Source organism: Limulus polyphemus, unplaced genomic scaffold (genome assembly GCF_000517525.1).
Source record: "Limulus polyphemus unplaced genomic scaffold, Limulus_polyphemus-2.1.2 Scaffold77, whole genome shotgun sequence".
Lineage (NCBI taxonomy): Eukaryota > Metazoa > Arthropoda > Merostomata > Xiphosura > Limulidae > Limulus > Limulus polyphemus.
In genome coordinates this window covers 672719-700215 of record NW_013665687.1, presented here as the reverse complement: position 1 = coordinate 700215, position 27497 = coordinate 672719, and the positions used below count along the sequence as shown (strand labels likewise).

At 34.7% G+C, this 27497-nt stretch overlaps 1 protein-coding gene across 6 annotated transcripts in view; it reads left to right on the top strand.

Moving 5' to 3' along the window:
- LOC106467053 (glutamate [NMDA] receptor subunit 1-like) overlaps positions 1–27497 on the top strand; it is a 127079-nt gene that overhangs the window by 82776 nt on the left and 16806 nt on the right. For all 6 annotated transcript variants that reach the window (XR_002612440.1, XM_022395705.1, XM_022395718.1 and 3 more), the window contains 8 exons: positions 7863–8004; positions 14173–14268; positions 17244–17349; positions 20029–20147; positions 21480–21644; positions 25375–25609; positions 25902–26050; positions 26754–26911. Coding sequence is in view for 5 of the 6 variants with exons in the window: in XM_022395705.1 (XP_022251413.1) it covers positions 7863–8004; positions 14173–14268; positions 17244–17349; positions 20029–20147; positions 21480–21644; positions 25375–25609; positions 25902–26050; positions 26754–26911 (1170 nt within the window). In the remaining variant the exon portion in view is untranslated. The remainder of the gene's footprint in view (positions 1–7862; positions 8005–14172; positions 14269–17243; positions 17350–20028; positions 20148–21479; positions 21645–25374; positions 25610–25901; positions 26051–26753; positions 26912–27497) is intronic.

Below are 27497 nucleotides of genomic sequence, written 5' to 3'. Positions count from 1 at the left end.
AACATTGTGATTCAATGAAACCCAAAACATTTAATCTACTGTTTCAGATACATCATGTAACACCCTTTTTTTTTCCTCACTGTAGTTTGGGATCTCGTGTTACTTTTATCTCTCCCTTGGAAAAATCCACCAGATTTTGTATATCCCACCTTCCAAGACTTAAAATATTGTTTCACATGTATTTGTGAAAATACTGGATGCACCATATCTTTCTTTAATATGGGACAGGTCAGAAATCACACTTTCGCATTATATATCTCAATATTAACATTTGGATCAAATTCTTTAATTCCATTAATTTGTGTGATACAGAACTCGTGAACGATTTTATATAATATCCATTTATAGATGCAATTCCCCATTTCTCTAACAGATACACATATTCCTAAACCTATAATGATATATACCAGGCCCCCGGTGGGTCAGTGGGAAGTTTGCGGACTTACAGCACAAGACTCCGTGGTTCAATTCCCTACGGGGGACACAGCAGATAGCCCAATATGATTAATGCACGTTAATTTTGACAAATAAGTGCTTGTATCGGATAGCTTTGTCTCAATAGCCATGCTACACAATTCTGTGCTGCCATCTATGAGCTGCTAAGGTCGACTCTCTCAATCTGTCTTTTAGCATTATAAGGTAATTAATCACAAGCAGAATTTAGCCAAACAGGCGCTTTTCAGCTAAAATTCCCTTAGTCACGATTTAATGTTCGTTCTCTCCCCACTATAGCATACATCAGTGACATTAAAACATATTTACTGTCTTATATGGCCACACACTAACATGATATTATACCAATCTCTGTGATTCCAGTCATTCAACACAGTTGTCATCACAAAATATAAATACAGAGAAAATATAATGAAACATGAGCTTTACCCTGGTGATTTATGGCAGCGTTATTCACATTCTCTCTTTGTACACGTGGAAGAGTCATGTAGAGGTCTTATATAAACTTGTGTGTATGTTGCCTTAACATCCTGTCTATGTTCCTCACAAAATCTCACCTGGGTGCTGAGAAAGGAAGTATGGCAGTATTTCATCATTTGAATGTATTAAAAGTCCTCAATCGTTTCTAGTCATGCCAACAATAAACTTTCCAAGCATCAAATCTAATAACATCAGATGTCTTAGCTATAGTCTTGTAATCAAGTAGTTATCTCATGATGTACTGCATGTACATTCTATCGAGAAACACTACTAGGTAGCTTGGAAAGGTTGTATCCCTTATAGTATGCTCCTGTTTATATTTTTTCTTTAAATCATATTAATGTTCTTTGCCATGCAAACTACCAGTCCTTCTGTCATTAGATCCAATAGCATTAGCAATTATCATCCAAGATCTTGTAGACATCTCTCATTGAAACTATACCCAGTAGCTTGGAAAGTAAGGGTCACTGTGCCGTTTTGGTCCCCATTAATCTTACGATGAGCCAATCATCCTAACTAAGCAATAATCAAGTAGTTATCTCACAACATAGTGCAGACATTGTATCAGAAAAATACAACTCTATAGCTTGAAAGTAAGGAATAACATTTTATTTTAGTCGTTGATTTTTTAAAAATCAAATGACAATCATAACTGCTGATCTGGCAGTTAATTCCAGCCATATCAGTTACGAGGTCAACACTGACATTTTGTCCAATCAATGGAAATATCATATGGTTACTCTACTGGATTTCCTTGTCTGACTCCTCACAAACACTCAGGTAAATAGTTACAACACCTTTTCTTTCATAAGCTAAGTTGATATCATTCAAAACAATATTTTCACTATTCTTTGACTCATCAGTACCTCTGTTTGCTGATCTAACCAGTGCACAAGAGGTTCGTTAATAATATATGGCTTTAAATTGTCAACATGTTCAACAATCTTACACATGCTAAGCAACCGCTGCATGTAACTCATAGTTTAATGTGCTATTTGTCAGACAAAAAGAAAAGGACAATTCCAGTCAGATTTAATTGATTTAGTGCCTCTGGCATATACCAAGCAGTACCCAATCTCCATATTTAAACTTTCATTTCTTCACTGCTTTATCACAGATCTCTTGTGCTATATTGTAGCCTTTCCTACAAAATGATGAAACCATAATATAACCAGAGCACTTTCGAAAGGGATAGCTTTTTTCTTCTTCAGAGCCATAAGAATTTATATGCATAAGTTACACATCTACCCTAGAAGGTGCACCATAAATGACATTTACAGAAATATTTTCTCAGCTAAAAATGGAAATGTTTGTGAATAACCATTCAACTTCTGCTCTATTGAATGATTGGAATGGACAAATTTTGCAAGCATCTGCTTGATAGATAGTTTGTATTACGTGTTCTGCCAATCATCACACTGGCTTTATTGTGACAAAACGTTTATCTTTACCACGCACAAAATCTTACACATCTGAGCAAACAACTAGCTGTTTAAATTAGCTCTTTGGCTCATGTTGGTTTCTCCAATTACTAATTGGGCTATCAATTTTCAGTCAATACATCAGCAATAGAATTTGTGCTAACACATCAGTCAATGTATAAGCTTCAGTCTACTTAGTAAAATAATTGACAATAACCGCACATCCTGATTACCTCATTTAGTCTCTGGGAAAGGGCCAGTTACAACAATGGCTATTCTCTGTAACACAGATACAACAATCCTTAGTCAGAGTTTACTCTGTTTTGGCCAATTTTACTTTGAGCAGCACACAGAATAGAGTTTTCGCAACATTGTTCAGTGTCTTAATAGAAATGCTTTTCCATAGTAGCTCATGTGTAAGTACACCTTGGTGGCTTCCAGTTTGGAGTAATTCCTGCCTGAGTACTCTAAGGATCATTAGCTGCATCACACATTGAGAACCACATTTGATTGATATACAACGATGATATAGTACACCTTCGTGCATTCATAGCTGTATAAACAAATATGTTACACGTTGCGTACATTCACACTGCAATTCTGTATTAGAAACAGTTGTGCTTCACCTTGCTGTACGACAAGTAGCATCTAAGGTTATTCCAGGTTTTTATTTGCTCTTTTAGGAGCTCCTGAAGCATCGTTCATGGTGCCTATCCACCTGGAAAGTCAACATGTATTTTATAGTTTAACTTCATTGTTGCTGCAATGGCTTTCACTCTTACATGGTATCCATAATCACAGCAATCATTGAATGGATAATTCTCACCACCTGAAAGACAATCCATCTGCATTTTTGTATTTCAGGCCCAGTCGATGATGGAAAAAAGTCATACTCTTATAATTCTAGAATTGCAAGTGGTTCTTTTTTACCTGTTAGTATCTACATTCATGAACCATCAACATATGACTAGAATACTCAAATATGTTTTATACTGTGACATACATTTGTGATAATACAGCTTAAATTCCGCTATCTCTGACATCAGAATCCAGCAGGAAGTAGCAATCTCATCTTGGGTATGCTAATCAGAGCTTATAAAAGGCACAGTGAATAACATGCATGATCACAAACATTAGTTCACTTAAAATGTATTTTGGCTTTAGTCAGTGCTCTTAACAGTACAGTAATCTAGGTAAAATTGCCATGAATTATTGAAAGTATCATTCAAAACCTAACAAACTGCAGCTCTCGCAATCAGTCATACATTAGTGTCAAACTCTGACTACTGTGATCTTCACAGGGTCCATTGAAACTCTATCCCTTTCTATAATATTATCAAGAATTCCTCTTGAGTATTTGTAGGCAAACAATTTCTTATTATCAATTTGCTGTTTGTCTTATCTTCTGAAGAACCATGCACATATTCTCAACAGCAGACTGAAATATATAACTAAGCACCAAAACATAATTAACAGAGCTCAAGCATCTCTATCATAGGAGCTTTGTCAGTGTAAACTCTAAAGTGACAGGCACATTATAAAGGACGATTGTCGGAAGTGAAATTTCTATACACCATCTCGTGTGGCTTGTTTACCTCATTCAGCTTGACCTTCCAATATCCAGAAGCCAGGTCTAAAATGTTGAGCCATGGGCAACTTTCAGTGTATCTAGACATTTGTGTTTTAATGAGAGCAAAAAGGCTTTAATGCTGGTCACTGCAGAACATTGGTGTGCCATCCTTCTTCTTCACAATTACCTCTGGAGATGATCAAACACTTACTGAAAACTGTATGGTTTCTTTCTTCAAAATCCACTATATTTCAGGACTGCCTATATCCATATTGCTTCAGTTAATTAAGCCTGTGTGATGATTGATTCATTGGACGTGTGTCACCTATATCCATGTGGCTGTGAGTTACTGTTGTTTAACTCACAATTCTATTTTGGTTAATTGATTATTTGTTGTTAAGCACAAAGCTACACAATGGGCTATCTGTGCTGTACCCAACATGGGTATCGAAATCCGGTTTTCAGTTTAACTGCTGAGCCATTGAAGGGCAATTCTGTCTTGTTCTGTAAACATGTTAATATATTCAACCAGCAGCTCACCTAGTTCCTATTATTGTGTTAAATCCAGCTTACTTGCACAATCATTATCCAGTGATTTCAGATGTTCTGGCAGCCATGTATTCCCTTTAGACACAGTATGACAGAAGCAAATCAAGCTGTGCAGTAGTTCTATCTACTTTCAGTTGGCAGGAAGCTGAGTAGTCAAATGTTCAGAATTACAGCTCAACACTTGGAATGTGACATAAGTCAGGTAGATAGTTGTTCAAGCAAGTGTAGCCTGCTTTATGGAAAATAAACAATGTATTCAATCACTGCAGAAAATAGCAACGATACATGCACCACTCTTAATCCATTGTAAATCGTGGAATGCCACCTACTTCTTCTGAACATGCATTCTTGCAATCCACTGTTCTACGGCTCGATCTGGCTAGCATTGGATGGGTTTTCATAAAAATTCAGTTTGCATGTTGCACAGGCATAAATGACTGACATTTCTGTTGTAGGTCCATCACCTAGATCCAAAAACCTAAATCAAGCTTGGAAACAGTTATCTTCATCCTTGTAGATTGAACCTAGACAAAGTTAGAGATGTGTCTTTGAATAAATTGGTGAAGTGGTAGCAAGGTCGTCCGTGGTTCCGGTGACTCCAATACCAACCATAAACTTTTGAATTGTTATTGTTACATACTAAAGATTTTTCAGCCCTGTATAGGCTGGACTGAACACCAAACGTTTTGATTCAAGTTGTTTAGTGTACCCCTAGCTTGATGGCCAAATCCAACCTGGGATTTATTAGTTTTTAAAGCCATAGTGACAGCAGCCTATACCTTGTCTTTGACCCTTCTGCATATGCTCAGCATTTTAGCAGAACTACATGTTTTATTTATCTTGCTGGAGACAATCTATAGGTCATTTACTCAGTAATGGTCCATTGTCCAACAAACCGAAGAAAATACTTTGGTTCTCTTATCCAGCCTAATATCTGGGAAGAGACATTGGCAGCACTTGCTGTGGAACAACCATCACTGGAAGCCTTGCCCTTCACTGGATCCAGTACAGCTCTATCTAGGTTCAGAATGTGTCTGCAGCTAAGTAGCCATTGGAGTAGTGTGAGCTTTCCATAATGGAGACATCTTACATGGGTGGTTTGTACAAGATGCAGCCATTTTAAGGGGTCACTTCTTCTTCTGTTGTGTCCTGCTAAAAGTTATCACTTTGAACATAGTCATCAAAGATAATGCCTCCATTAAGATCTTTGATGCATTTAACACCCACGTGATATCACATCATTTTGTATGGTAGGCTCTCCATGAACTTGTCCCAAAGGATATATCTTCATGGTTTGCAAATACGAACGAGGAATATGTTTCGCTTGTAGATAGCACATCATCCGTGTAAGTAACCAAATTCTCTGAGAAACCCTACTTTTAAGCTTTAAACTCAGCCCAATGAATGTTTTGGTTTTCCACTGTTAAAATTATGGGTGCAAATCATCCATTAGTTACTTAGCTTAGCTGTGCTTAGCTACTCCATGTTCTAGTGTTTAATCAAGGATACTGATTCAACAAACTCAGCATTAGGCATTACAAATCTGTTTCTGACTTCAGTAATTCTAAGCAGTTACCTATTATAAATTTTTAAGGAAGCAGTCCAAGTCTTCATTGGTTGTATTTTTGAACATCAGAGGAGAAATCTGCTTCACTTCACCCAGAGAGAACTGTGACAGTTGTGGCATTTTACCTCCAACAGTGTCTCAGTTAACACTAGGTTACTACATTCATGGTGTGAGGAGTACAGAGTAACGTTGGTGCACAGGGATCTCTACATTAAGATAAACCTTTCATTCTCTCCTGTTGAAGGACAGAACAATGAGTTACCACAGGTAATTAATCTTCTTGTTTGTATGCCCTATTTTAGATGTAGCAGCATGCATTTCTTGGTGAAGAAGTTATTATCTGCTACACAGGGCATCTTCTTCATCACTAGGTGCTCACCCCACTATCTTAATTAGTGGTGAAATAATTATAGTTAGAAGATTCTATCCACTAACAGTACACGAAGTTTACTTCAAAAGACCATGGGTAACAATGACCAGGGTTGGGGTGGATTATCCTGATCACCAACAATCTGAGTGTTCTATAGATGTAGCCCCATTTAGTCTCAGAACCATTCACCTACAAGTCAGCAAATCAACTTTTAATCATTCATGCCTTCTGTATGTTGACGTCTAAATTTAAAGCTCAAACTTGTTCAGCAGCTCTGGAGATTCCAGGCTGCAGGTTCCACTCCTGAGTTTTTTGTTGGATTGAGATTGTATACATGGAACTTCACAGCGTAAGCAGAATAACTACATCAATGAGAGGGTTTCTCCTAGATCTGACCACTCTCTTAACTCACATTCTACCCTAACCATCAAACTCTTCCCCTTGCCCATAAGTACTTCTACTTTTGTAAAATGCATTTTACAAAACAAAGAGTTAAGAATATCAAGGAAAATAAAAACAACAACTTTAAAGACAAATCCAGTGATCAAGACACAAAATTTAACCACGCAACCCAGCTTTATGATATCCTCAGGTGTACTTATTACCCAATGATATAAAAACGACATCAATGGAAATAGCAGAAAATGTTATTCAGGTTAAATCTGAATTTCCGACATTGATTAAGTTAAAAAAAAAGAAAGAAATTGTACACAATGTCAAGAATGAAGTGAAAATAACATGCATTTACAATCTACATAAATCAAACAGTCCAGAATACATAGGCACAAGATAGCGCTATGCTTTGAAATCTGGAGAGAGCTATTTATCAAAAGATAATCTGAATAAGACTGAGAGCTGATCACTATATAAAAAAAACAAATATGATTGTTCCTCCCATAGAGCATGTGTTACCCACGTCACTGGTCATCATTAAGTAAAAGAACACAGTTCTATATCTGTTCTCTCCAGAAAAACTGCATGATTCAAAACTACATAGCTCTACAGTAACACCTTCCATAAGAAAATTCAGAGAAACTAAAGAGAAATGTCCTATGGCAATGAGTAACTATGACAGTAACAAGTTATCTGCATTCCAAAACTAGGCATACTACATGATTTAAGGTTACACTCTCGCCCAAATGCATGCACTTGTGAAAATTAGAAGTGAACATAAGATGTTCTCCTATCCAAACGAGAAATGAAAATAAACACTTAATTTTCATGTATTAAAGTGCTCAAATTATGTAAAATTACATGATAGTTGAGTTTGTTCTTTCAATATCTAAAATAACGTGATTGTTAAGTTTGTGTGTTTTAGGTACCTAAATTCATATGGTAGTTGATATTTTATGTGTTTAATGTATGTGAAATCACGTGATAGTTGTCTTACTTTTATTGTGATATTGATAATACACAATTAAGTACGTATAAGCCTATTTTCACATGTTTCAGGTACCTAAAAGCCCAAAAACTTCCTGGAAAAACAGGAAGAGTAGCCTTTGATGAGAAGGGAGATCGTCTTAACAGTGACTATGATATTGTAAATGTTGTAGATGGCGAGACCGTCAAAGTTGGAGATTACGTATACTCTAAGGTAAATATCTATTTTTGTCTATATGCTTTTCTTAGGTACATATATTCTAGATGAAGAGTCATAAAAATTATGTTTTTATATTAGTTAGGCGTTTGTTAATGACAATTAATCGGTTATCTTATTCCTCTTTTATGAGCAGATATTCTAGATATGTTGTTATTTATTTGCTCCAGTTAACATCATGGACTTTCGATACGTGTGTATTGTAGATTTACAGAAAAAGAACGTCAGATTTATTCTTTTTCAAACATTCTTAGTTTAGATATTTCGAAATGTTGTCATTCCTACTTCAGGAACCCCACCTCTTTGTCATGAGATTATCTTTTGAACATGCTTTTGCTAAGAGTCTTTATAATAATTTCTACATTTACTTAGCTTTGCTAAATACGGAATGCAAACAAGTTACAGTTTTCAAGAGGGAAGTCTTCTATGATTTACCGACTGGAAACATTGGAATTTGGCTGCATTTAGGGGGGGGGGCGTGGCAAGTTGTTTACATCAAAAAAATATTTACAAATAATGCGCCTGCATTTGTCTGTTCGGAATTTTTCTCGATCAAACGCTATAAAGTTCATATCGTTAGAAAATCCTTTGTTTCGGAAAGTCCGGATTTCATACTGGCTTTTCACTTTACCTGTTATTTTGCTTAGTCAAACTTTTCAATGCAACAAGTATGGTAGGCGATGGAACAATGTCGTTGTCATTACGTGACGACTGGCCTCTGGTAGGATAGCGGTAAGTCTTCGGATTTACAATGATAAAAATCAGGGGTTCGATTCCCCTCGGTGGACACAGCAGATAGCCCAATGTGGCTTTGCTAAACAAAGCACACACATACAGACTGGCTTCGGTTTCAACTTTAGTTTTTTATTTGCAAAGTATTTCACCCAAACTACACTTAACCCGCGTGTTATTTTCTAAAAATAAGCATTACACTAAATACAATTTATATGGGCTTTCTCAACTTATTTAGGTCTAAAGTACGCATGCGCATTTCGTTCAAAATCACATGCTTATCACCTTGTGAACACACATTTAGACATTTCTGCATATTCAACTAAGTTTGCTTTCATTACAACTTTACATTTACAACAATTTAGCTTTGGTTCGTTTCATAGACTGCTATAAACACCTTTTAGCTACTTTTTTCTTTACTACGGGTTTTATTCTTCGTTTTTGTGAGTTTCTTTGCATCAACTAGTAAAACCTATCATTCACTGAACGCTAGTAACTGTTTCATACTCTGTATACTATTGTAAATACCATTACTATACTTTATTGCTTACTTTACGTGTGGTTTTATTAAATAAAGTTACGTCTACGTGAGTTTGTTTCTTTGACCGCGTAAACGTTTTTCAAATACGCTAGGATTCATCAATTGAACACACAATGCCTGCAAGAAAGCGTAGCTTAAACGGCGTGCGTGAAAATGATGGAATAAGAAAAGTTCAAGGGAAAGATATGAAAAATACCGCAAATGTTTTGCGGGTCGCGGATAGTAATACTATAATACACTAAAAAAAGGCTTTATCGTACATTAATTACCTTTTCGAATAGGTACTACAACAGAAACCTTTGTAATAAGTAGACATTTTCTTAATGTTGGTCACTAGAACGTTCATCATAAATATTATGGTGGTATATGTAATACTGAAATAAATCAAAAAGTATTGTACCACAATAATAATGTGTATAGATTTTTCAACAAGCTTTTCGCAAGTGTTGATCAAAACGTTGTTAGAATTAAAAGGCATGCCTGGCTGGCATGGTCAGGTCGTTAGGACAGTCGACTCGAAATCTGAGGGTTGCGGGTTCGAATCCCATTCCCGAACATGCTCGATCTTTCAGCCATGGAGATGCTATAATGTGACGATCAATCCTAGTATTCGTTAATAAAGAGTAATCCAAGTGTTAGCGGTGGGTAGTATTGGCTAACTGCATTCTTTCTAGCCTATCCCTTCAAAATTAGGAATTGCAAGCGCAGATAGCATTCGAGTAGTTTTGCGCGAAATTCAAAACAAACAAACAATCAAACATGTCATTGAAATGGTTGAAGGGTAGAGAGAGAGTAGACATGATTTCAAAGAGCGTCGCAATACCTCGTCAAAAACACCGACGATCACCTACCTTCCCTCCATTTAGGCTCACATCGAGACTTGCGCCGGATTAAAAGAGACCACCACCCGTACGATTCTCTAACTAGTCAAACCCTATGACGGATCAAAGACAAAAACCTCCAAACAACACCGTACTGTAGACTAAGCTGAGAACTTCAAGTATAACCAACCCGCCAAAGAAAGACCAACAGCGAGAGTGTGAATAGAAAACCTATTATTAGACTAACCACTTCTTAGCCAAATTAAACAACAAACAAACAATTAGACACGATAGAACAACAAGGTGGTGCTTTAAGAAGAAAAGAAAAGCATGTAAATTAAACGACTTCGCGGAATATTCAGATAACGATACAGAGGCAGGAGAAACAGCTCATACTGAGGTAGAGTTCGTGAACCCTGTAGATAAATCCAAAGCTCAGCTAGTATGAAACAAACCAACACAGGTAAAACCTTGAATGTTGATATAATAAGCACAAATGAAACAGAAACAAACACAACAGCTCATAGGGAGGTAGAGTTCGTGAACCCTGTAGATAAATCCAAAGCTCAGCTAGTATGAAACAAACCAACACAGATAAAACCTTGAATGTTGATATAATAAGTACAAATGAAACAGAAACAAACACAACAGCTCATAGTGAGGTAGAGTTCGTGAACCCTGTAGAGAAATTCAAAGCTCAGCTAGTATGAAACAAACCAACACAGATTAAACCTTGGATGTTGATATAATAAGTACAAATGAAACAGAAACAAACACAACGCAACACTCTGACGAAGAAGATACAAATCAAGATGGGTTAATCCCAGTAACATCAAAAAGACAAAAAAGAAATACCACACAAAAAAGAAAGAAACTAAAGAATCAACTAGCACAAACCCAACAATTAAAAAATCACCACCAAAATACACAATAATCGTCGAAGGAATACCCGGAAGTTATGACCAACCACAACTACCTTAAGAGATTGTGAGGTGTAAACTAAACGCAGCTATAGTCAATATAAAACATCTGCCCATAGGCGGTGTCGTTGTCCGAGGACAAGAGATCGCTGACCTGAACAGACTACTGAAAGAATGGCCAAACGAAGCGTTTGGAATAGGTCAAATCAAAGTTTACCTACCCGGAAGTAAACCCTAGCCCAAACCCTGTGTAATACTGGGAGTCTATTACTCCATTAACAGTGACCAAATACACGGAAGCACTAGCAGAACAAAACATACCACATACAAAAGTAGAAAGAATAATCTCGAAAACCACACAAACCTTGTAAAGGTAGATACAGACAATACATACAATACATTAAACCAACGGATTAATACTTTGGTATCAAAGATACCACGTAGAACAAACGAACAAAATCACCAGCAATGGTAGTCACACAATGCTTCCATTGCCAGGGATTTGGACATGTCTCTGCAGCATGTCTGGCAGCACCGCGATGCGTCGGATGTGATGGAGAACATCACACAACACAGTGCACAAAAGACAAACCACAACCAAACTGTAACTGCGGGGAAAATCACACAGCGAATTACAAAGGCTGTGTGAAATATAAACAAATAAAACAATACATATACGACATTAAAAACCCAACAGAAAAGAGTACCGAAATAATAAACATCACCACCTAACAAATAAAATAACCACTGCTTCCAAGGAACAAGGAACAGTAACATATGCACAGACACTTAAAACATCAACTACACAACAATAACCAATCCAAACCACTAATAATGAAATACAAGCACACCAACAAGACACACAAACAACTGAAACACAAACAAAGATACAACAACAGAGACAAATAAAAACGAAAAAACTCGCATATTCATGAACAACATCAAAAATATATTCACATACTTCAAAGAATACTCGCAACCAACACAAACGAAAGATTGTATCGAACTTATAATACAAATAGCCAAAAACACATCACACCATACATACCACAAATAATCCAATCAATCACTGGACACCTACTCTCTTAAATTCACAGTCTTACATATCAACATCCAAGATGCACTTGCTTCCAAGAAACATGAGACTGAAGATATTACTAACACACTTAAACCATATACATGTGTAATAAGTGAAACCTGTATATATAAAAACCATAGATTTAAAATCAAAGAATATTCAATAATAAGAAAAGATAGATTAAACGACAAGGACTAAAACAGAGGAATCTTACTATTGTATAAGTCTGATCTTATTACTTCATCCAATGAATGCATAGCCATAGATGTGCTAACTGAAAATGCGTTTATTGTAACAGTAGCAGGCATCTACTGCTCACCGAATAGAAACTTAGATACAAATCTATTGTGCCATATTAATAACGATAATACAAATGCCATTATAACAGGCGATTTAAATAGTAAACATACAATTTTTAACTGCGACTCAACAAACTTAAATGGAAGAATATTATATAGACATTTATTTGATACAAATACAGTACTATTAAATGATGCCACCACGACACATATTTCTTATGCACATGGCACCATTGATATACTGGATCTTTGCCTGTGTTCATGCAATATGAGTCGAAAATTCGTAAATTTTCAAGTTGGAAAAGACACTGACAGCGATCATTTTCCTGGCTGGAGTACCTTCAATCCCACCCCCTCCCCCATACTAATAAACGCATACAAACCGAAAAATTCAACTATAAAAAAGCAAATTGGATCGAATATAAATCAATCATAGACAAAATCTTATCAAAACAAATGAGAAGAAATGTCGCGAACGCATCAAACATAGATGTATATTATCATACAATCACTCAAACATAGATGTATATTATCATACAATCACTCAAACATAGATGTATATTATCATACAATCACTTAAACATACATGTATATTATCATACAATCACTCAAACATAGATGTATATTATCATACAATCACTCAAACATAGATGTATATTATCATACAATCACTGGGTGCCTTATCACGGCAGCCAAGCAAACAATACCAAAACATAAAACAGTACAAACATGGAAACCACATGCAGGTCACCTAATGCTAGACTGAACAACTTACATTAGTTTTAAACTAAGCAGAAAACATTTACAAGGGTATTTATGTAAAATGTTCTCAAATTAGGATTGAAACTAGTGAAATGTGTGAGTTACATACTGAACTGTTCCTGAAGTACAGGACTATGTAATACCGAACATAAGCGAAGGTGTATACAACACATGAATGTAACTGCCGATAACTACATGTTGTACCTACACGTACATTCTTCACTGAAAGGGGTCGGAGTAAGTGCAGTTTACTCCGAACTCATGCTGTATCTACACGTACATTCTTCACTGAAAGGGGTCGGAGTAAGTGCAGTTTACTCCGAACTCATGCTGTATCTACACGTACATTCTTCACTGAAAGGGGTCGGAGTAAGTGCAGTTTACTCTGAACTCATGCTGTATCTACACGTACATTCTTCAGCAACCATGCAACATCGCATAGGAGGGAGGAAGAGGTCAACGAACCTGAACCTTCCAAGTATTAAAGACTTAAATCCCGACACAGTGAAAGTGTGTGTGTGTGTACCATTGAAATGGATATTTGCGAACAACGTGATAAATTTTTTACAATAAATTGTAAAACTGCATTTATTTTTTCTACAAGATCATCACTGCCTCTTGTAACTATTCAGAATAAGACTAATAGAACAATGAAAAGTATTTTTATCCAAGTAGTTCATCGTAATTAATAAAGACTCTGCTGCACAATTTTGTTCTAAAGTAACAATATATTAAAAGTAAATCAAAAACTTTCCGTTCACTGACTTCTACCGACATTTGGTTGGTTGTGCGTCTCCAAAAAAAGTAGGGAATATTTATGCACACACACACATTAAATTTATTACGCAAGCTTTACTGTTCTGTTTTCATTTAAAATCTTGTTTTTTTCCTCAACAGGATTCATTGTATAAAAATTAGGCTATTGTTTTCTTTGAGAATTTTGTAAATAATTATCGTATGATTCATTTTTGTTAAAAGCCGAATAAAACAGGATTTAATTTTGTTTTTCTAGTCTCAAATGGACCTGAAACTCAACATTAGCGACATCAGATGGCCTGGAAACCAAACAACAAAGCCTCTAGGGTATATCGTCCCTACCCATTTAAAGGTTCAATGTACTTTTTGTAATTCTTCTTCGCGTTTTAAACCGTATAATAGCTTAATTACTGGGAACCTAACGTGTACAAATACAATTTTTATCTTAAGAATACAGTAATCACTCTGAGTTTTTACGTTATCACTGAAATGCTTTTTTTTTTTTTTACCAAATGTGAAACGAGCTGCAAATAAAACATTGATTAGCTGCTACGTTTAATCAAATTAATTGTTTATTTTCTTTTAACAAAGGGTTGATTGGATTAAGAGCACAACTTGTTCCAAATTACTAGCCAATGACAAATCTTACTGACATTTTTGTTTTCCTTTTCCAGCTAAATTTCCTAAAAACGTTGAGCCAAATATGTTTATTCTGCTTGGAAAATTAATACTATTAAATATTTGATATAATACATGAGAAATTCATTTTAACTATTTATCAACCGTACAATTTTACAAAAGTCTTAACTTACTGGGTTATGATGCGGATAACTGAACGATGTGATAAACTTGTCAATATCACTATACTACGAAAAAAAAAAAACCTTTTGTGTTTTAGTGGAACGCTCCTGAAGAAACTGTAAAGCGAAACGTAAAGTGTCCAGTTAAAGAAAAATAACAAATTTGGTGTTATAAGGTCGTTTATTTCTAGTATTAATATTTCTTCTATGCACCAATATGCACTACAGATATTAAATAATGAACTGTTTATATCACTCTATATTATACGCAGGCCCGGCATGGCCAGGTGGTCAGGGCGCTCGAATCACAATCTGCGGGTCGCGGGTTCGAATCCCCGTCACACCAAACATGCTTGACCTTTCAGCCGTGGGGGCGTTATAATGTGACGGTCAATCCCACTATTCGTTGGTAAAAGAGTAGCCCAAGAGTTGGCGGTGGGTGGTGATGACTAGCTGCCTTCCCTCTAGTCTTACACTGCTAAATTAGGGACGGCTAGCGCAGATAGCCTTCGCGAAATTCATAACAAACAAACAAACAATATTACACACATAGATACAAATACGTATATACAACACACTTTTTTATTCATATATAGTATATATATGTATTTAAAAAAGACAACTTTATATTTTAACGAAATATAATAGCTAGACGTTATATAGTGATGCATGGTTTTCGGAAAATATTTAAATAAGCTTTCCAAGATATTCAGCCAGACGCACTTAACCTTACAGGCTGCGCGTCTGATCTCTTTATCTACGGATAGCAACCCGCAACTAGTCTGTTTATGAAAGGGTCAGAAAACGGAAATTATTAATTATGAACAGCAGTCATTGTCATTGACTACTAGAGAAGGTTTTTCCGACTCTTTGGGGAAGGGGGGGGGGCATCGAGCTATAGCTTAGTTAGATTGTTTATTAATCCAGCCTTGTGTATACTTGTTTTGATCGTGTTTCATTTTAATATTTTCTTAATACCTGAACAACAAAAATGATGAAATAACTTTAAAGTTAGCAACTAAAGGACTATACAGATTAACGAAATTATTATAATTATCACATGATACAATTAAATATCATCTTACATTTAAACTGAAACTGACTGAGAAATTTATTCAAGAGCAACGTTTGTGTGTTTTCGATTCAAAACTTCAAAAAAAGAAATTTTCGAGTATTATACAAACAATTCTTCTTATTTTTTTAAGAGTGGATTTTACGGTTAAATGTTTGAAACGGTACCAAAAATTACGAAATTCATTAGTAATAGATATGAGATTTTAAAACATATAAGCATAAACACGATTTGACATCTCGAGATCTTAATGTTGTGTTCAATGTAGGTTTTGGCAACTTACCAATAAAAATAGAATGAAAATGTGGCATATATCAATCTAAGTATACATCTGAGTGTAAGCAGCAAGGATTAAAGCACGTGGTTCAACTGTTTCGAACTTCATTATGTTAACATCTGTGCTTATAAACCAAGGTTTTACAATTAATTTGAATGAACATTTCGTGCCATTAGATTGCAATCAAATATTTTAAATCTCTTTAGCCAGTGCACTGTCATTGTTTTATGTTCATAATTTCGTATTTGCTTGTTTGCTCTGTTCGTACCTTTAAATAATTGGTTATGTTTTCAGATTTATAAGAATATATTTATTAGAATACACTTATATTTGTCGTGTACAGTAAGTCGGTAACCGCTTAATTGTGTTCATGAAGTTGAAAGAGAAATGTAATTATAATTTTTTTTATAATCTTCCAACATCCGCTGCTGTAATTTAAATAGATTCAAATCCTTTAAATCTTATATATATTTTAAAGCAAAATTTTGATTTTGTTAAAGTTAATTTAACTTCATTATGAAAAACTGTTTGAACTCTGCCATGCCTTGATGGGCCAAGCTTATTTGTGACGTGTTCTAGCCATATCTGTATCTTATATTGATCAATACATTAGTGTGCTGATGAACATTTCAAAGATGCCAATATTACTTCCTTCAGATAGCTCGAACTCTATGCAACATTTAAAGTTATACCTTTTTCTTTTCTATCGAAATTATTTCACAACAATTGCATACTAATTAAGACCAGGACAGAGTGTATTTTCATTTTGCGAAACATTTTCAGTAGTGCTTTTGTGTCTCCATCGCTAATATCTCGTATTCAATGTACTTTCAGTATTCAAATTGAATTCATTATCAACATCGCTGTAAGATGATGACATTAGTTGCACTTCGTTTACTACCGTTTGTAACCGTACAATGGTGTTATAGTGTGGCATTGCTTGTGGCGGCATCTGTTGGAATAATAATTAATTCTTCAGTATAACACACTTCAATTTCTATTTATTATGAGGTAGATCTTAACAAAAAATTATAAATACATTATATCTCGGTACAAACTAAAGTATTCTATGCAAGTCCCATTAAGTTTGTTATGTTATTTATAAATCTAGCTCTATTATTCTTATTAACTTTTGTCAAACCTGTTTTAAACAATTATTAATGTAAATCTAACACAAGGTGGTCACATCTGAAGAAGAACCTTTCGTATGGGCCAGACCCGTTGAAAGCGATGATGAATGCAGTGAAGATGAAATCCTCTGTCCACGCGCTAACAGTTCATTGCGTAAGTTTCACCCCTTTGTCGAATAAAAATAATTAAAATATTTTACACTTTTCAGGATAATAGTAATAAATTAAGAGTTGATTTTACTGGTCTTCACGGAATCTTCCAGGAGAGAAAATAAATCTTTAAAACGAACAAATTAACGTCTTAAATAAAGAGTACGCCTATGCTTGCTTATAGTTTTCTAACAAACTATTGACAGGTGCAGAGTTAGAAATATCACCCAATCATTTTAATGGTGTTTTTTTTTCGATTCATCAGTGATTTTTAGAATATTGAGCGGATTTTAACTCAATGCCTTAATCGTAACATTATTAAACTATTGTCCAACATCTATATGTTGTTGCAAATCGAAAATCGTTCTTGCCTTATTTTAAAAAACATTCTAAAACATTTAATAATTACAATATAATCGGCTTTAATCAATGCTAGAGTTATTTTTAGCTTCTAGTTTTGAACAGTAATGCTTCTTTTATTATGTTCTAAGTAATGTTAATTTCCTTTGATTTATTTGTTCCATGTTTCTTTAATTGTGATGCTATACCCTTACTATTAAATATACATCAAAGTCATATTTGGGATATTTTTTTCTCTTTATTACACAATATGCTTTAAAACTATACTAACTAAAGTTAAACATAAAATTTTACTCTTAAGGTCGGATTCTGAGTTCTCATTAGTCCATCTTTGTTATTTAAATATATAGTTATTGTTTTTAATTCCATATATATCTAATGTATAGTGGTAATTTAAGAATATACAGTTTGGGTCAAAAATTTGTGCATATTTTGCAACAAATAAGGTCATCATTATTAAGATGGAATACAAATACACTTAGTGTTGTTAAACTGAGAAATCCATCTTATGTTAAACATTTATATATGTAATTTATATAATGAGACTGGTTCTATAGACATCATGAACGATTTATTAGAACAGCAAACAGTTTTTTCAGATACCTGTAGAGAGATATGTAATTCAGCATTTCACCTATCTCAAAAAACCTTATCAAAACATATATAATACAAAATATAACATTAAATTATTATAAATAGCGTCTGTAACCTTATATCAGTTCATATTTAACATTCAGTACTTAGTTGGTCCTCCTCATACTCTAATAATCTCCGCAAGGCAACTTGGCATGCTATCGATAAGGTTATTGATGTAATCCACTGTGATTTCATCCCAACTAGAAGGTGCTACAACTTAGCTACAGTAGCTAGTTTAGGGTCGTGGTCAGCAATTTTCTGGCTCACTTTGCTGGCCATGACAGTCCTCCTGGTCGAGATACTTCTGTACAATATGCGCACTGTGGGCAGGAACATTGTCATCGTGGAACACAAAATTATTGCCAAACCTTGCCCTAGCATATGGCAGAAATATTATCTCCATATGATGTCTGTAGGAAGTGCCATTGACGTTCAGTCTTCCTTCATCTGTTCTCCAGGCAAACGACGAACACGAATCCTACCATCAGCTTTAACAAGCCGGAAACATGACTGCAAATATTACATGTCGCCAGTGTAGTAACTGTAAGTTATCATGCTGTCTTGCCAAAGCAATTCAGTGACAACGGTGAATTCTGGTTAATATTGGTTTGCAGATAGCCCTTCTTGCAAAATAACCTTGTTTGGTCAGTTTCCTATTCACTGTTCTTCTGGATATCCTGGAATTAATGTGTTCATGTCATTCTTTTCGTAAGAAGTTGCAAGACTTTTTCGACCTTGACGCGTTAACCTGACCAAAACACGATCATCTCGGTCAGTAGTTTTTCGGCCAGTAGACTTTCCTGGAACAACGTTTCCTGTTGTCTGATGACGTTTCAGGATTCAGGATACAGCATACTGGGGGTACCCTACTTTTCTGGCAAAGTCCGTTTGCTCCATCCTGTTTCTGGACAGTCGAACAATTTGACGTCCTATAACTTCTGACACGTGACGAGGCATGATTCTACATCAAGTACAGAGAAACTGTCTGAACAAAACGTTGATCCGTTTCGAAAAAGAATGTACCAAAAGCACACCCTTTTATACAAAACAGGTGTGTATGTGTGTTTTCAAAAACAGATGCTGAAAACAATTTATAACACACCAGAATAAAAACTGTGATGTTTGTCTATTTTCTCCGTTACTACTCAATAACTACTCCATGCATGTAGACAACAACATCTATGTAAAACAGTATGCACACATTTTGGCCAAGACTGTATATGTACGTTATTTATAAACATACAGTTATAGTATTGATGATTTTATTGAGTTGTGCCTGGAAGTATTAAAATTTCATTTTAGGTACGAATTATTTACGTGCCTTAATTGAAAAGTTCTTATTTAATAGTAAACTAACAAATACAAAAAATGTACGAGTCATTTTTTTGTTTAACAAAATAAATTTAACGTGTTCATCCAAGTTATATTAAAATAATTGAAAATATTTTTCAACTCGACAAAAATATATCTATCAATTAGTATCTCTCAGTAGAAACGTAGAAAATATTATTAAACGAAGTCGTCATGCTCGCTTCACTCCGAAATCATCCGTGAACGAGCATACTATATATAATGAATATGGCGCAGTAATGGCAAGCGAAAGCTTCATAGAGCTGCTTAACCAAGAGGTAACTTAAATTATGTGGACGTTAAGGTTGTAATTGATTTTACATTTTTATTTCTTCAGAACAAACCTACTGTTGCCGGGGTTACTGTATGGATTTACTGAGAAAACTGGGAAATGATTTGAACTTTACCTATGATCTTTATCAAGTCGAAGATGGCCAGTTTGGCAGTTTCGAATACGTAAGTGCGTTGTGTGGTTTTATGATACATTGTTCCACATTTTTAACTTTTTATTTATTTTATTATTTTGTTTTTGCATTTCACCTATCTTCATGATTTCTTAATAATAAATTTTATGTGATTCCAGTTTTACTCTAGCTTTTTCCAGCTTATAATAATGCTATTAAAAAACACTTTAACAATAGTTTTATACCTATATTATAGCTAATCGACTGTTGTTGTTACTTGAAAATATACACTTTTGCAAGGTGTAGTTTGTTAAAATTATCAGAGACTAATACATCATATATATACATATATTCTGTTTTTTCTAATATATTTTTTATTTTATTTACGATTTTAGTGTTTGAATAACAGTTACTACGTGCTCGTGAAACTATGCAGTTAAATGTGAAATACCTCTAAGTTTTTCCTTAAGCCACTGATCTATATAGAAGAAACTGGTTTTACTAGTTAAGTGTGAAATACCTCTTTTTTTTTCCTTAAGCCACTGATCTATATAGAAGAAACTGGTTTTACTGGATAAGTGTGAAATACCTCTAAGTTTTACTTAAGCCACTGATCTATATAGAAGAAACTGGTTTTACTAGTTAAGTGTGAAATACCTCGTTTTTCCTTAAGCCACTGATCTATATAGAAGAAACTGGTTTTACTAGTTAAGTGTGAAATACCTCTTTTTTTCCTTAAGCCACTGATCTATATAGAAAAAAACTGGTTTTACTAATTAAGTGTGAAATACCTCTATTTTTTTCCTTAATCCACTAATTTATATAGGAGAAACTGTTTTCTCATCTTATATAAACACAGTTTTGCGCGTGTCCTTTCACAGTTTACAGATCATTCAAAAAGAATCAACTCCAGTATTAGTTAACAACAACATTATGGCTATATTTGGGATATTAACATAGTCCTAGTGCTGTTGTACTTAAATACATATTACAATTCAAGGTCTGTACATGAGTTTGCCATATAGCGTTGCATTACCTATGATTTCGCTGCCTCACCTCACCTCGAATTTAATGTCCGATTCCATAATATAAAAAAAATAACGCGTTATTTCTATACTGTATGAAGTATCTCTAGTAAAAGGTTTGTATTTTCTCAAAAGATTTAGAATAAAAATTTAGACGGAAAGGTTATTTTTCGCGTTGGTTTTATTGTTAGAAATGTTCTGTGATCTGAAATGTGGCTCATCCGCTTTTTTTACTATATAATAACGCCACCTATTGTTAATAATTGGAAATACTGAGGAATTGGCAAAAGTATTTAACTAAGTGTACCGAACGTTTCTCAGCCCGACTAATTATTCACTAGCCTCCATTACAATTCTAGGTTAATGGATCTAAGAAGAAATACTGGACTGGGATGATGGGAGATCTAGTGTACGAAAAAGCAGACATGATTGTTGCCCCTCTCACTATCAATCCTGAGCGATCCCAAGTTATTGAATTTACTAAACCTTTCAAATACCAGGGAATCACCATACTTGAGAAAAAGGTAGGTGAAAAGAAAGATAAACGTTTATTAAATACGTTCACAATACTTTCAGGATATCTAATTATATTTTAAAATAAGCATAAAGAAACACGTTGAAAGCAATTAATCGTCAAAAACCGGTTGATTGTGATCATCATCACCACCATCATTAGGAGCGAAGCATTAATTTGAAAGGGTTTTCTTTTTTTTATTGAAGATCTCTTGAGTCTTTCCTCAATTTTAGTGAGTTTTTCATATATTTTTCTAGATTTTAAAATTTTCTCATCCACTGTTAGTTGTAATATGACATATTTTTCTCCTTAAATGACCATAATCAGCAACCTAAACATTATACTAGTGGCTGTAGCAACAGTATAACAACAACAACAACAATGATATTATCTATATTCACATCCTTAGTTTTCTCTTAACGAAAATATCATAAACTGGATGGTGTCTTGTTTTTTGATTGTAGCCCATTCGCCGAGAAATTTCATTTTTCATCTGATTCATAGATGTCAACAGGTAATTACTTTGGAAAGCGTATGTAACAGTTAAATTCCAGCAGTGGTAAGCAGAGTGCAGCAACTTGTAAGAGGTTTAAATCCAAAAACGCAAAGATCTGAGGCAAAAGCGGCTCACGTTCCCTATCTAGGCAACAGTACGCAACACAATCAGACATTTCCGTCTGGAAACGAGCCCAACAGAATATGGGCTTACCAGGATAACGTTCCTATTCGTTCCTCCTTTTTAGCTGTCGCATACCTAAGGCAGCTGGAGAATCGAAGGGACGTCCATGCTATTACATATAAGGACATGCCGTTCATTAACGTCGACTAACGTAGCGCCTTAGGATTTCTGTGCGATCGTACTGTTCAAACAGGCGCGGGAAAACAGTCATCTTCGTACACTAGATGGATTAAGAAAAACCCTGCACGGAGGATTTTGGACGTGACAGCCTTTCACCGAGAAGTATAATCTGCCTGTGGTTCACAGTTACTATTAGAGAATTGCGGTGGCGAATGTAACATTCATTTTCATTTCAAATAAGATAAGTCTCATTAACATTTGGTGATTGTGTTGCCATAGAAAGGCAACTTAAACCATTATGCTACTTTTTCAAACCAATTTTGAATAATACAAGCGCAGTGAATTGTTACGTTATGATGTTGTAAGATTTATTGTCCATCAAGGAGGAATTGTAGCCTTGTGAACACTTTAGGCCATAACTTCAGGTACTCTAGACCTTTTTTTTTGTCTTTCCAAGGAATTCACAGGGTACACCAGAACAATACAAGCAAGACCAAGTACCCCATGTGATTTTCTTTATATTTTTTTATCATCGGTAACGAACAAAACGAAACGAGTCGAGCGCCCTAATCACCTGGCCATGCCGGGCCATATATATTGATGGCATCCAACATGAAAAAACCTAGTTATATTAATGACAAAGATTTAATTATTCTATATACAAACGTTTACAATACTGCGACTTCTTTTAAAGTAAATGCTAACTTATCAGGAGATTAAATGTGAACAAGAAATGTCACAGACTCTGTGAATGAAATGATCATATACGACACATTTGTCAAACCACAATGAACACCAAAGTTTCTTTTTGAAAGATGTGAAGTTTAATCTACGAGGCTTGTTTTAGTTCAATACGAATGCAAAGGCTATGAAACGTCAATTTTCAACGTTCAAAGGTATAACAGTCTTTGAATTTGGATAAACGAAAGATAGCTGATTCTACAATTAAACAAACCTGTTAAAAATTCAAACATTGTATGATTACAAATTCATACAACTGAGTAAGACGACGACACACTGAAGAATCGTTCGGCGATATAAATAAAATAAAATGATTCTTACAGTACACAGTAAAAAGCTGCTGAATGCCAATTCTACAAATGGTTAAATATATATATATACGACCACGAAGACATGGGTAATAAGAAATGTTTCACTTGTTAATCAGTGTCAGCTAAATATATCGTTTAGAATATTTGTGTTATTGATTTCAGTGCTATGAACAAACACAGATTACTCCAACTTTACACCTTAACATTTATTACTAAAGCTTTGACTGCAGAATCTATACTTTAATGTATGAAAAAGTTGAGGGATGCAAATACAGGAACTTGCTAGAATATATGAGTTTAAAGAAGTTAATATTGAACAAACTCTCTTAATTTATATCTTTAATGGTATTTATATTCTTACTAACAACACTTTTAAATGCTAGCTATCAATGTATCTTCACGATATTTTCTGTTATAAGTGAGATTGTCAACAAAAGCGTGTCACTTTTCTAGTATTATAGATATGAAATACAGTATTGGGAATAACCAAAAGTTTGTATCTGTAGCTTCTGATTGTTTGATTGGTTATTGAGCACAAAGCTACACAATTGGATATCTATGCTGTGCTTACCAGGGATATTGAAACACGATTTTTAAAGTTATAAGCCTCCAGACTTACTATCAAGTCACTGAGGGGGGAGGGGACATAGCTTTAGGGAAATCCTTGATAAAGATATAGATGATTTTAATCTTTATATTATATCTATATTTTTAAGTTCTTCCTTCGTTCGAAACTTCATCTTGCGATATTTTCAAGACCATTAATGTCAATATTTGAAATAAACACCAAATATTTTGAAGTCTCTTTGGTGTGTTAGAAAAATGCCTGGTAAAACTGCCAAGCTGTGTGAGAATGAATATAAATATTTACATTAAAATAATTTTGATTTATAATGTTTTTTTTTTAGTTATGTTTAATATTGTACTTGTCTTTCGTCATAAACTTATAACTGAAATATATAGGGTTGCATAAATTCATATTTCTACTCTTTGAAACAAAACTTGAAAACAAGAACAACTGATAGTTCAATACAAATAATAAAGTTTCTTTTTTATATTGTTCAATTCTTCTTTTGGCAGTGATAAATTACAGAATATGTTAAACATATAAGAAAAGGTCGAAGTGTTTATTACCATTCTCATATTTATAATTTCATATGCAATAGCATTGTATTAAAAATCAGTAGTTTATTTCCACCCCTTTTATTATATTAATTGTAAACTATAGTAAGGATAGACAACTTGGTTGAAATCTCTGCAAATAAATACTTGTGGAACTATGAACAGCTTTAATCGGGGGTTTGGATGCATTCTAGGAACTTCTTACTTCCTTCATTCGAACTTTCCTCTTACTTTATTTGAACTTCCTTTATTTGAACTTCCTACTTCCTCTATTCGAACTTCTTACTTCCTGTTTTTGAACTTCCTACTTCTTGTACTTGAACGTCCTACTTCCTGTATCTGAACTTCTTATTTCCTTTATTTGAACTTCCTTCTTCCTCTATTCGAACGTCCTACTTCCTTTATTCCCTCATGATAAATATTTGTTTTATATACCTACAGTTCTAAGTAAAAATCGAAAACCTTATTCACCATATATAGAATATTGAAAGAAAATGTAAAAGGAGTTAGAGATTAACTGTTTTTCCACTAACATAAATTTTCTCACCGAGAACTTCAGAAATTCTAACATTTTGACTGCACAGCTTACTCATCAGGCAGACTTCATGTTTTAAATACATGATATCTGTTTTGCACTTGTCCACGATCTCGCACAACTGCCTACATTTCTACACTGTTGTTAAGAAATTGTTAGATATTACTGAATCGTTGTTATTGTAGACAGGAAGTACTCACATGTATGTTATTGTACTCCTTCTCTCTGTCAGCAACCGAAAAGCTCCACGCTAGCCTCATTTCTTCAACCGTTTGAACAAACACTCTGGATTTTGGTTATGGTTTCCGTCCATGTTGTTGCATTAGCGTTGTACCTATTAGACAGATTTAGTCCGTTTGGCCGCTACAAATTACCCAACAGTGACGCTACAGAGGAAGACGCTTTAAACCTGTCCAGCGCCATCTGGTTTGCATGGGGAGTGTTACTAAACAGTGGCATTGGAGAAGGTAATTTTGAATTTTTATAAACTGATTTTAAATACATTTAATAGTACATGCCTAGTGGTAAGTTGTATAATAAAGGTGGTAATGAAAGGGTAAAGAAGTAAGATATCAAACATAAAAACCTACATCGCAATAAATGAATAATTTCTTTATACTTTTTCAGTCTTTTGTCTTGCATCCTAAATTATTCTTTCGTATCCAAGTGAATTTATAAGTCCTGGAAACGTATCTAGTAGAACGTTTAGTGGCACAACTAATGTAACACTAAGACAAAGATGTTTCTGATGTGTTGCAGGCACCCCTCGAAGCTTCAGTGCCAGAGTCTTAGGGATGGTGTGGGCAGGATTCGCCATGATTGTTGTAGCTTCTTATACTGCCAACTTGGCTGCGTTCCTCGTTTTGGATCGTCCAGAGACATCACTTACTGGGATTAATGATGCCCGGGTAAATATAAGTTTTACCTTTCTCTCTCTCTAATAAAATGTTTCAGAGTATATGTAGCACAGCAACAACTACCTGTTTTCGCCTGATCATTATCTTATTTATTATTTGCCTAGACACGCCATAAAATAGTCTTATCGTTCGACAATTTTAAAGAAACATTGAAAGTTGAGCACTCCGGACCAAAGATAACCTGCCCCCCAGTGGCACAGCGGTATTCTGAGGACTTACAATGCTAGAATCCGGGTTTCGATACCCGTGGTGGGCAGAGCACAGATAGCCCATTGTGTAGCTTTGTGCTTAATTACAAACAAACAAAAACAAAAGATAGCCTAGTGACATGTTACGTAAAAATTTACCTATTTGCTAAAGTTGTTTGATGTTTTTTATTTGTTTGTTTTAAAGTGGGTTGTTCAGCTCGTTTTGCAGGAAAATGTATTGAAAGTATTCTCAGTACACATCAACAAGAAATAGTGTCGCATATATGCATTAACAAATAATTTTCTTTGAGACTTTGGAGGTCAGATGTTTTATTCATATATTACAATGAGTGTATATGTATATAGAAATTCATGTTTACGAGTAACGTTTTAAAGATATTCCTTAAAATTATACTCAAATAGGCTAAAGACAGTTGGACAGATATCACCATTACTTCATCTCTGAATAACGAATCAATACGATTTCATATGTTTGTGGTTTATAGCTTCGTAATCCCTTGGAAAACTTCACTTACGCCACAGTAAAGGGAAGTGCAGTCGATATGTATTTTCGACGCCAGGTGGAGCTTTCCAATATGTACCGAACTATGGAAGGAAAGAACTACGACACAGCAGAAGAAGCCATTGCTGCTGTTAAATCCGGGTATAGTTATAATTACTTTTCTGTTTTTATTACTTCTATTATGAGATACATAGGTAGCTGAGACATCAGCCTGGGGCTTGATTTTGTGTTACTTTTGTCCATAAAATAATCCTTATTATTTTACTTTAACTCACACTTATGTCAGAATAAGAGAAACAAAGATTAAAAGTATACAGACTTGAATGATGGGTACTGAAAAACAGTACATGGGTACTATGGTTTTTTGAGCTGCAGTGGTGAAAAACATGGGACGGTTTTTTATTGTGTTCTGTCAATCTGGTTTCCAATTTTCTTCCTGTTTCTCCTATGTAGAATTCTGGGCAGTTATTGCATGTTATTTTGTAAATGACATTGGTATTGTGTGATTCTAAAGAATTTTTGTTTAGTAACGATTTTAATTTAGGGCTGGGTTTTTGTGAGAATTTGACGTTGACAGGAATATTGTGTTTCCTGGCTAGTTTAGTCCAAGTGTGGATAATCATTGAGCTGATTTCAGGAACAAAAGGTGATCTGCAGTGTAATGTACTGTTGTTGGATTTATTAGTATCAATTTGTTCGTGAGTTGAGTATATCTATTAAAAACACA